Here is a 12,161-nt window from a genome sequence, read left to right as displayed (position 1 = left end):
CACTGCCTCAGGTGTTGAGGAGCAGGAGGGCAAAGGGCATGTCCCCCTGCTCAAGCCACTTCACAGCAGAAGAGTGGTGGGCCCAGGTCTCCCTCTCTCACAACTTTGGGGCATGCTCACACCATTACCACGACTAGGGCCTAGTTCTACTATGCTGTGCAAACAAGGTACAAGGCCTACTCTCCCAAGTGCTGCAACCATCAATGGATAGGACCAGCTCTCCTATTCTCACGACCCGGGGGTCTGCTCTCCTGACTGCAGCAGGTGGTAAGGGGTGAGGAGGGAGGATGTTAGCCCTGTACCCATGCCACCTCATGGCAGATGAGTGGCAGTCTAGTTCTCCTGCATTCTTGATCTCAGGGGCAGCTCATCTGTGTCCCCACCACCAGGATTAGCTCTGCTCTAGGCAAAGTGTAGGCCTGTTCTTCCAAGTGCCACTGCTGGTAAGAGGTAGGGCTAGCTCTCCTGCACTCATGACCCTATACAGCCCCATCTTATGAAGGCATTTTCTTAATTTTGGTTCAGTTCTCTCTGATGATTTTAGCTTGTGTTAAGCTGACATAAAACTAGCCAGGACACCTACAAGTAACAATTAATCTTTACAGTGAAAACACAAGGCAAAAGCTTCATGACATTAACTTTGATGATTTATTTTGGATATGTTTTTCAAAGACCAAAAGAGGAAATAGACAAACTGAACTCCATGGAAATAAATGTATTGCCAAAAGACAGACTATAGCATCAGGAGCAGCAGGACTGAGTGACTGAAAAAGGAGAATCCCATGAACTAAGGCATTCCAGAGTGGCCTGTGGAGGATGCTGAGGAAAGGGGAAAAAGTACAGAGAGACAGGGCAGTGAAAAGGCAGCACCAAGGATGTGAGAAAATACTCATCACTGACATATCCTCAAATCTCAGTGTTTGTATGCCTACAAATCAGAAATGTATAGTGTTCATGATCCCATCATTTAAAAAGAACCAATTACGGTTGGCACCAGCTGTGGGCCACCTTGGGCCCGAACTCAGCAGACTGTCCCAAGGTCCCCAGAGGACTCTCCACACTGCAGGCACCTTAGCACGTCTAGGACCTTAGGATCACTGGTGAATACAACACAACATCTATTACAAAACAATTGTGTCAGGCCTGTGACAGCAGGAGCAAGGACACAGGAGCCCTGCCTGACCAGTGGCTTGGGTTCCTTCTGATTGGTGCTGGTATACCTTGGTTTTGAACACACCAGACAGCCCCATGGTCCCCAGAAGTGACATCACTTCCAGGAGCTGTGACATACCCAGGATCTTAGGATTTCAGGATACCAGGATACCAGGAGCTTGGTCACACCAGGATCTCAGGGTCTCAGAGGAAGCTTGACTACCAAGAACTCTGACACACCCAGAATATCAGGTTCACAGGATCCTGGAATCACAGGATCACAGAGATAGCTGGACTTTGAGGAGTCCTGAAGCAACTGGGATTATAGGAAGGACAGGCTCCAATCAGATATATTGAGGGCAGCAAGCACTTGAGTTAATCAGATGGCAGGAGGCAAGCATAAGAACAGAAGCAACAGAAACCAAGATTACTTGGCATCATCAGAACCAAATTCTCCCATCATAGCAAGTCCTGGATACACATCGCACCTGAAAAGCAAGATATGGATCTGAAGTCACTTCTCATGATAATGATGGAGGACTTTAAGAAGGAAATAAATAACTCCCTTAAAGAAATACTTGAAGTCCAAGCCAGAGCAATTAGACAACAAAAGGAGATCAAGGGGATACAAATTGGAAAGGAAGAATTCAAAATATCACTATTTGCAGATGATATGATAGTATATATAAGTGACCTTGTGGACGTTGTACATCGTGGTGCGGAGCCTAGTGCGCACCACGATGTACAACGTCCACAAGCAGAACAAAAAAACAAAAACAAAAACCAATTAAATGCTAATTGTATTTAATTCTATTTTTCTCAATTTGTAGGCATATATATATATATATATATATATATATATATATATATATATATATATATATATATATATATATATATATATATATATATATATATAAAATTTTGTTTATATGAGTACACTGTAGCTGTATTCAGACACACCAGAAGAGGGCATTGAATCTTATTACAGATGGCTGTAAGCCACCATGTGATTGCTTGGAATTGAACTCAGGACCTCTAAAAGAGCATTCAATATTCTTAACCACTGAGCCATCTCTCCAGCCCCATATGCATATGTTTTAAGTATGTTTTATTCTTTCTTATTACTATATGTACATAGTCTTATAGAAATTAAGATTGTTTTCTAAGTTCTACAGCCTATATTTTCAGCCTTCAATATTGTGTCATGACCATTGTTTTACAGTCTATATTTTCAGCCTCCAATATTGTGTCATTACCATTAACCCATGTCATTAAATTTTATTGGGAAACATTTTAAATCCTGTGACTATACATTATGCCATCTATAAATAGTTAATAGTTTATTAGCCAAGAATTAGATATTAAGCTGTGTCTAGTTGTTCAGGAAGAACAACACAAGCAATATTTAAATTGAATATTTATGATACTAAATCTCTCAGAATAGTTTTGCATATATCCATACCATAGCCTTTCAGAGAGCAGAAACAGGTTGGTGTTTTGAGCAGCAAAGTAGAGAAAATGTTCATTTCTAGAACTCCGGTAACCTCAAGGAATTATAGTTTTTTGGATATACATCATCTGATAGAATATATATGGGTTGAAATTCTAAATGTGCCCCATGGGCTGGTGCTTTGAATGGTTTATCACCAACAGTGGCGCTATTTTGTAAAAGTCTGGAAAGCTGGTAATGCAAAGCCAAGCTGGAGGTAGTGAGGTCACTGAAGGTGGGTCTCTGGCCAGTTCCTCTCTTGCTGTCTGCTTCTTTTCCTGCCATGCTGAGAATGGACATATGCTAGCAGGCCTTCATTGCCACAGCCCAAGGCATCCTTCCTCTTGTGGCTTGCTTCTGTCTGGTAATACCGTTGTAGCTACTAAGAAGTAAAGGGCAGAGGACATTCTGAGAACTGAAAAACAAATACCTTCTGTTACCTATGTCACAAAGCCGTTAAGGGATGCCGTCATGCATGCTGTGCTGGTAAGGGAACGAAGGTATCTGAGGCAGTGTGCTAACTTGGTGTTAAACTAGCTGGAAACATTTCCATCATTAAGGAAAAAGTCCAATGTATTTAAGTTAAATGGATCAAGTGAAATGGACTGTTGACAGCTGTATCAACTCTATTTAGAGTAGTGATACAGGCACTTATTATTCAAATTGGAATTTTTTTGTTATTAGTTTAACTTGCTTAAATAAATAACCTCCACCCCCACCCCAGTTTCCATATCACCTGAGACTTCCTCAGTATTAGCATTTCTGGTTTTTCAAGAGGATGGAAGGAAGCCTTCTCAGTAGCTCCATAAACAAGGGAATTTAGTTGGAAGTAGGGTCATGGTGAATAAGTCAGGCCGTCCGTAGCCCATGCTCATGGAGACGATACAGGTTACTTTTGACCAGCAAACTCAGTTTTCAAGGAAACAGAATACAGTCATTGTTTCTAACCTGCATTTTAGCCTTCCTTTATTTTGAGGGAGGATCTTTTTCTCTAGCCCAGATGGCCCTGGAACTCACTTTATAATAGCCCGAGGACTTGTCTCTGCCCCCTAGGTAGTGAGATTACAGGCATGCAACCCCCTTATCCCTATTCCTGATCATAGACTTTTGAGACTCTTGCAGGGCTTATATGTCATACCTGCTTTAAGTACGTGTCCTCCAAATGCACATTGTAGATTTAACTTAAAATTATAACAAAATCAATTTTTTATAATCCTGTGATGCTTTCTATTCTACAGCACCCACTCATGCACAGTCCTTGGCGTGAATCCACAATGCCATCCACCGATGATTATTCTCCCTTGGCAGATGGGGAGACTGAAGCTGCCCAGAGCCCAGGATTTGCCCAGTCTAGTCTCAGAGTCAGTGAATGGTGTGTGGTAAACAGAATGCAGGATCAGTGAGCTTTATTCTATACGATCTGACATTATGTGAATAACACAAGAGAAATCTGGCAAGCAGAGATGGCACTGCCTCCTCCCATGTTTAGAAGAAAGACAGGGAGATCCTAAACAAATGCCAGGTTTAGAACATGAATTATTTATTAACGGCCATATCCACTTGCAAAATAAAGCCACTGTGTGTGTGCGCACTGGGGGTGCTCTCTGCTCTGTTGCTAGGTAATCACATCTACAAGTGAGTGAGAGCTAGCTCCTCTTGTCCCATGTTACTGTGGGCCACGAATATATAAAATGGCCAAGAAACACATGGGATGGAAACGATGTAAAATGTGATTGTTCTTTATTGGGAAAAGGCTTCTGGACCTGTTTGTGCCAGCAGGCACATAAATCAGGGGCTGCTTTTGTTGCATCTATTTGGCAGGGGGGGGGTCTTGTTTTTGTTTTGTAATCTTTTTCAATTTGAATTATGCTCTTTCCCTGGACTCCCTGGGAAGAGTAACTGTTTATTTTAGCATGCATGATAAAGCATCTATGCATTGCATGCCTAAATGAACAGAATGCCTATTTTCAAAACAGGTTGCCCCCACCCTAAAAAGGCTAAAGAGACAATTGGCAGAATGATGGTGTGGCCTTGCATTCCCGGCAGAATAAATTGGAGAGCTGTCAGGAGACATCCTGCCTTGCTTTGATTGCACTGATGATGCACAGAAAGAGAGGCAACCTCAGACCCAGATCCGCAATTCGTTCAGGGTCTGATAGACCATCATGTGTAACATAAGTTGTGAGGGCACAGTGATGGGAAGAAGCCTTAAATACAATCCGAGGCTCTCCTTTGTAACGGTGACCATGCACTACATATTCTGAATTTGTTTGGACAAACTGTCTTTCAATGTCCTTTCATCTCTTCATCTTTAATCTTTTACAAATTCTGAAAATTAACCACACTTACTATAACACTAAGTTCTTTAAAGGGAAAATATTTTATCCTTTCTTTCAATGGTTTGCATCTGTATCTCATCTTAATTTCTCCTGTTTGAGGACACCAGAGTTAACATATCTTTTGAATATCCCTTTCTTCTTTCTATTTTACACATAAAATTCAATTAAGTACACACTATGAGGTTATTTTTCTTCTGCCTTTTGTGAAAAGATCATAAATATACTGGATACTTTTTAAAAAAATTTATAAGTGGGTCTGTTTCCAGGCCAAGTCCATACCGATATCTATTTTAATTACTAAGCCACGATTAACAGTATTGCTGCTATCTTCTCACCTGGTAGTTCCAGTCCCTGAGTTTATTCTTGCAAATATTTACTGTTACTGACTCCACATAAGCATCATTTCATAAGCTTCATCAATTTTTATTCAGTTAAGAGGGAGGTGAAAACGGAGGAACTTTTCATAGTCAGTCAGAGATGATCACACATTTCTGTAATTAGCAGGGTTACACACAGTAATAAAAATTATAGAGATTTATATGTACACTCTCTATCTGGAGCAGGTGTCAATGCAGCTTTTGTGTGTGTGTGTGTGTGTGTGTGTGTGTGTTGTCATTGTTTGTCATTAGTTTCCTTGTGGGAATTCAGTACAGAGCGGGGCCACCTTCCAGCGGCAGGGATACCTTGAGGGGTTCTTTCATGAGCACAGTTGCCTGGGCTGGGGCAGATGTGGGAACATAATGATGGAGAACCTACCTAGTCAGCCATGCTTTTTCAGGTTAGCCTTGTTAGACCACGGTCTTAGATTTTTATGAGTGAGGGGGAACCCGACTTTCCAAGTACATTAATTTAAATGCTCTCTATGGTATCATTGTGAAATTGGGGAGGGAGGAAATGCCATTTTCATGACATGAAAAATTTGCCCAGCTCTTTCCAACCCCCTCCCCACACCCTCGCCTGCTATGTGGTACACGGTGCTCCCGGCCGTATGTGACAGGATCTTGAGTCCTCAGGAAGAATTTTCACAGTGTGATTACGGCAAACAAGCCATTTCCATAAGTGAAAATGAGCGTACTTATTAATGGGGCCTTGGTTGCCTATTGCATTCAATCACGTTTATAAGCAGCAAGGCAAATTGATTGTATTGCATGATTTAGAGTTTACACAATTACCATCGCGCAGCCAGCTTGGCTGCACTAGGGGCCGGGAAAGAAGCATATGTGGTCCTTTTTGCAGGTAATAAAATGAAAAATCCAATTTGCAATTGCAGAATGCGCCTCTGAATGATAGATGATCTTCATGGCAGCATCGGTCAGAGGGTCACCGCTAATCATGGTGCCGCCTGGCTTCCCCAGTGGCCCACACCTCCCAGCTGAGGAGTGAGCAAAGTGAGTCTGTCTGGGAGCCAGCCAGCATGTCGGTAGATGCACCACTTTTGAGCCTATTAGATCCTCTTTGTCACAGTGCTTAATCCTGCTGCCTGATCCTTGTTAGAACACAACCACAGCACCACTCAGCCTCCTAATAAAGGGGCTGGGTGAGGGCTCCTCACTGGACGCACCGAAGCGTGCTGTACGAAGGTGATTGCAGGCTGACAGACAGCAGGATGAGATGCTGCTTGCATGTTATTACTTAAAAGGGAACACACCCCAGACAGCTGACAGACAAGCTTTGCCAGGGCGAGGGAAACTTGTTGCTAGGCCAATAAGAGATGGGTGTCATCTTTCCTCACCGTGTAGTGGTCCATCTCCACCCTAATTATATTAACCCTCCCCCGAAACTGCTGCACACTGGCCTGGTACAGAGCGAGGTAAGAGAACCCAGAGACAGATGCTTTCTCGGAGGACAGAAGCTACATGGAAGCAGGGTTTGTGTTAACTCCCAGTGACACTGAGGTGGAAAACAAAAGATGCTCACCCCACCTTGCCAGGCTCCTGTGATAATTCTGAGAGTCTTTGCGCCTCTAGGATCTCGTGTAATTCCTATCCTGGTCACAGGGAGTTGATTCCTCATTTAAGGTTTGTTTGGGATAGTCCATGTGGTCTTGGCAGTTCTGGCATTGAACAGGAAGCTAGCTGGTGTTCTGTTTTTCTCCTCAAAGAACTTGAACCATTCTTTTCTTTCAGGACCCACACCCCCACCCCTGAGTTCATCTTGGGGCTGTGAGGTTCCTGTGTATTTGCTTCAGTGACACTGTTTGATACTAAAATAAGCACAGTATGATGGCATAGAGTAACTCAGACCGCCGCCTCCCCCTCCCTGCACAAGGATCAAAGAGCAGAGTGGATTGACGTGATGGAAATGACAATGCTGATCAGCCGTGGTCCTTTCTGCTTCCTCTCACTCTCACACATCAGGTTATGACTCCTTTTCCCTGAAAGGGAGCATGTCTAGCTTACATTCTGCATCTCCTCTTTGCTCCAGTTAGCAGAAGTCATTAGCAATCGTCTGTGCTTTCCCAGTCACCACTGACAGCACTAAATAGAGACATCACTGGGGACTGACAGATCTCCAGGGGGCTGTGGGTTTCAGGCAGAAGGGCACAGCTGACCTTTCTTGGCATTATTCCCTTGGGTATATCTTCCAAGTGTGGCGATGAGGGAGCACAGGATTTTTGTGCTTTCTTTTCAGAAAGCTTCACCATTAAAAGCCTGCAGGGTTTATAAGAAGTTGTTGAGTAGTTAACCAGAGGCTGTGCCCAAGTTTCAGTGTAGTCAGGTGGCAGTACACTGTAGATTCTTCTCTTCTGCAGAGTTGTATAGCTGGGTATTAAGTTCAAGGATACCACTATCGTTAATATTAATTGGGGGCTTCTACCCTGCCTTTGATCATTCAATTTCCAGATAAAAGACACAAAACCTTTGCATTTATAATAAGCTTTAACAGCATTAGAGCTGGGCAGACCCTCTACTTCTTCTCCACCAGTAACCCTGAGATGGCTTGCCTTATTCCTGGGCTGCTCTTAGTCCTACTGGCCAGCCCTCATAGCCAGTTTTCACAATCCCTTACCCTGTGGCATCTTCTCTTCTTTTCATTTTCTTCTCTCCTCGTGGTCTCTGCTCCAGACCTCAAGCCTGAGAACTGAAGCACTGCCTACCTCTCTTCTGCCCAGCTACAGGCTGTAGGCATGTTTATTGTCCAATCAGGGATAACGTGGGGGACAAGGTTATATAGCATCACTTGGTGTACATGAGGATCTCCTGGGAGCAGCAAGAATTTGGGGGCTAGTATTTAGCATTACAGTACATAGCAATAGACCAAACCTCCACATTCCACTTTGAAAATTCATTTGTATCATACTTCCTTTTTTTTTTTTCTTTTTTTTGAGACAGAGTCTCTATATAGCCCAGGCTAGGCTAGACTTCAATCATCCTGCCTCAGTTTCTCTAGTGCCGATATTATACATATGAACCATAGGGACATGCCAGCATGTCCCTGTGTTTTCAGATTACTGGGGCAAGCCTTGAGACTTGGCAGAGGAGGGCTCATGATATAATCCAGAGAGAAGAGAGCCCTATTTTCTCACTGTCTTATGTCAATAGAATTTGAATAACCAATGCTGGTCTATGCTATCTTTTCCAGTCCTTGCCATGATCCATGTTGTTCTCACTGACTAAAGACCCTGGAATTCTGTAAGGCCAGAAATCCTTTGCTCTTCGAATTCTCTGTTCCTCTTTGCAAAATGATGAAAATCTCATATTCCCATGGTCCCTGTCTAAAGCACACATGCAAAGGAAGCCATTTGCTAAAGAAAGCTAGTTCATGATAAAGTGTGAATGACACAGTGTCCTGGATGCTGATGCTTGGTCTGCAGGATAGAGTTGTAGGCAATGAAGATCAGCATGAGTTCTCAGTAGGGGATCAGGCCTTAGTGTCAGAAAGGGAAAAGAGTTCCCAATCCTATCACTGTGTGGTATTTACACCTCTTTCCTACCACCTCTTGTGATCTTTTTTGTTTCTTCATCATCCCCAGGCTGAGTTAGTAGAGAGAGCTTAGGTGTAGGAGGATGACAATATGTAAGCTTAGATGACATCTTAGATAGGTGTGAAGTAGGAGTTTGTCCACCTGTATCACCTCTGTTCCCAACTTACTAGTGAATTGTTATAGTAGTGACTATTGCAGAGTACAGGGGACCTTCCATAGGTGACCATGAATCCTAAGACAGTGGGTGGACTATTTATTGTTCATAAAACTACAACACAGAAGAAATACAGGCTTTCTTACCGTGCTCATTTTTTTTTTTTTTTTTTTTTTAGGAAAAGGGAATTCTCAAGAAATAGTATTAGTGAGAAGATGATATGGGGGATATGACATAGGAATTTAAAAACTAGATCGTAAGACAAAACGAGAGTTACAGAAAAATATAATTGAGAGATTTGTCTCACTTAGGAACCCAGCAAGGCCCCCTAATTGCAAAGAGGTGCAGACCACAGAGAGTGATTCCTAGCCGACTGGATTAGGCTCTGAGCAGCTGCTTAGCTGAGGATTTGCAACCCATGAACTTGCACTTATTCCAGGTACACCCCAACTCATGACTTAAGAGAATCGAGCTCATTAATTTCCCAAGTGATGTAAAAGCTGACTAATGATGTTTAATCATTAAGAAGAGGAAAATGATAATATCAATAGTCTTGGAGAGCGATATATCTGCTTATCTTTGTACTTTACGCCAATAAACTCTTCCTTTAGAAAGATGTGATGAATCACCTCCCTAATATTTAGTCTTCTTTAAAAGTTATTTCTAAGATTGTAATGATTTCTTTCATTTTTTGAGATTGTAGTTTAATTACAATGTTTTTCTACCTTCACTTTTCTCTTTCCAACCCCTCCCATATATTCCTCATCCTTCAAAATCATGGTTTCTTTTTTATTAATATTTTCCTTTCTGTTTTTTCCAGTTTTTATAAGAACTTTTTTATAAAATGAAAAAAATCAAAGGACCTATCCTTGTTATAAGAAAAAACAATTGTATCCATTTTCCTAGTAAAACTTTCTGGAGCTGGAGAGATAGCTCAGTCAGCAAAGTAGCAAAGTATAGACCTTGTAAAGCATGGGGTTTTGAGTTCAAATTCCTAATACCCGTGTAAAACGCTGGGCAGGGCATCATCATGCTCATTATGATCCTGACACTGGGGAGAGAGAGACAGGAAGATCCTGTTGCCTTGCTGGCCAGGCAGTCTGGCTGAGTCAGTAGTTGCCAAGTTCAATGAGAGATGCTCTGTAGAAAGTAAGATGGAGAGTAAGGAAGACTCCAGACTTTTGCCTTTAGTCTGCACACATGCATGCACAACACACACACACACACACACACACACACACACACACACACACACACACACACAAAACCTATGCATATACTACCCATAAAAAGGAAAAAAAAAATGTCTATTCTTTCATTCCCAGAGCTCAGATGAACTAGGAAAGTATTTGTATTGTGGTCTACTTGTATCTCAGAACATACTTTCATTGTCCCCACCATCAATTCTGACAGAATGCCACTCAGCCACTCATGCATCAGAACAAGACAACCATGTCACTTTGAAGTGTTTTGAGAAGGGTAATTGCTATGTGTCTCTGTTCAAACAGCCCTGTGCTGTAGACCACAAGACTGAAATTGGAGTTGCATAGTAGAACTTTCAGGAAAGGCCTATGGGGCTTTCCAGGTCAAGCCACATCCTTTACTGCTGTTGAAGTGTTCTGTATTTAGTCTTGCCTGGCTGCCATAGTCTGGCATATTTGAGGAAGTTCCATCCCATTTCCTTTTACATTTTTCAACATATCAAAAGTTGGGGCAGAAGGAGCTGTCTGATCATGAATCGGTGATACCCAGGTGAGAGGGAGCTTACTAGCTTCAACGCCTTATTGACAGCATTGTTGACCTAAATGGACACACAGCTGAATGGCTTTGTCCACAGAAAGAAAACAAGGCTTGGTTCAAGGTTCCTGGGCTGACATTTTCTAAAATTGAGGCTTATTAGTTCATTCACCCAAATTTCCATTTCTTCACCTATGAAGTGCTGTTAATAACTGGCCCTGGGGAGTGCTAGAAAATTAAATGAGGAAGTAATTTTCAAAGGCAATTTGTAAACCGTTTCCCCGTTAGCCTCTATGATCACTATGTAAATGAGACGCACTTAGGACTGATTTGTGAAGTGTTCATCATGCCTGCGTGGTCCACGGTCACACTGCTAGGGTGATCTGCTCCTGTTACTTCACTCTGGTTTTGTGCTTGATAAAGAAAGTTCTATTGACCTGATTTGCCTTGGATCTACTCACACAAGGAGAGATGCATCTTGATATCAGCAGGGGCTTTTAAATTATGTGCATGGGTGGATATGTGCTTGGCTGGGTATGTCCATGGGTGGGTATCTGCTTGGGTGTGAGTGCAAGGTACCCTTGGAAGGCAGAGGTGTTGAATTGCCCTGGAACTGGAGTTGCAGGCAATTGTGAGCCAGTTAATGTGCATATTAGGACTAAACTTGGTCCCTTTCAACAGCAGTGCTCTCTCTGCTGGTGAATGAACCATCTTTCTTATCTCTCTTTCAGTTTTGAACAAGACTTTTACTCTGTAACAGATATCTAGAATAAAGCATGCTGCACTAGAAAAGTTCTTTCTCCGGTTTCTTTCTATTTCTTCTCCTCCCTCCCTCTCTCCCTTCCTCCTTTCCCTCCCCCTCCTTCCCTCCTTCTCTTTCCTTTATATCTTCTTCCTTCATTTGGTAGCCATTTCTTGAGTCAGGGTATCATCATCAACATTGCCTAGTATACCAGTAATGACTTCAGGTAAGCGCTTTTAAAAAATCAAATAAAAGTGACTTATGACATACATAAGGAGTTCTCCACTCTCTTACTGGATGATAGAACTTTCAACTTCCTTTTGTTTCTCTTCATCTTTTCAGGAAACTTGGATCTAACCGGTCAGAAGCAGGTCTTCAAAGCAGAGAACAACCCCTGGGTTACCCCAATTGCTGACCAGTTCCAGCTTGGCGTCTCCCATGTTTTCGAATATATCCGTTCAGAAACATACAAGTAGTGAGTAAACCCTGCTTTACTAAAACACCAGACTGGTTTCAAAAATAATTTCAAAATTTAAAATTTTTTTTCAAGAAGCATCTTGTGTTATTTTTCCTATGCAAGCATTTCTAAATGTTTTATTGAAAACTACAGGTGGTAATTA

At 42.2% G+C, this 12,161-nt stretch overlaps 1 protein-coding gene across 1 annotated transcript in view; it reads left to right on the top strand.

Annotated features, from left to right (window-relative positions):
* Positions 1-12,161, top strand: part of Rsu1 (Ras suppressor protein 1) — a 190,619-nt gene that overhangs the window by 87,696 nt on the left and 90,762 nt on the right. Inside the window, exon 8 of the mRNA XM_021193255.1 lies at positions 11,884-12,016. Coding sequence (XP_021048914.1) covers positions 11,884-12,016 — 133 coding nt within the window. The remainder of the gene's footprint in view (positions 1-11,883; positions 12,017-12,161) is intronic.

This window comes from Mus pahari, chromosome 3 (genome assembly GCF_900095145.1).
Source record: "Mus pahari chromosome 3, PAHARI_EIJ_v1.1, whole genome shotgun sequence".
Lineage (NCBI taxonomy): Eukaryota > Metazoa > Chordata > Mammalia > Rodentia > Muridae > Mus > Mus pahari.
This window is presented reverse-complemented; position numbering and strand designations above follow the sequence as displayed.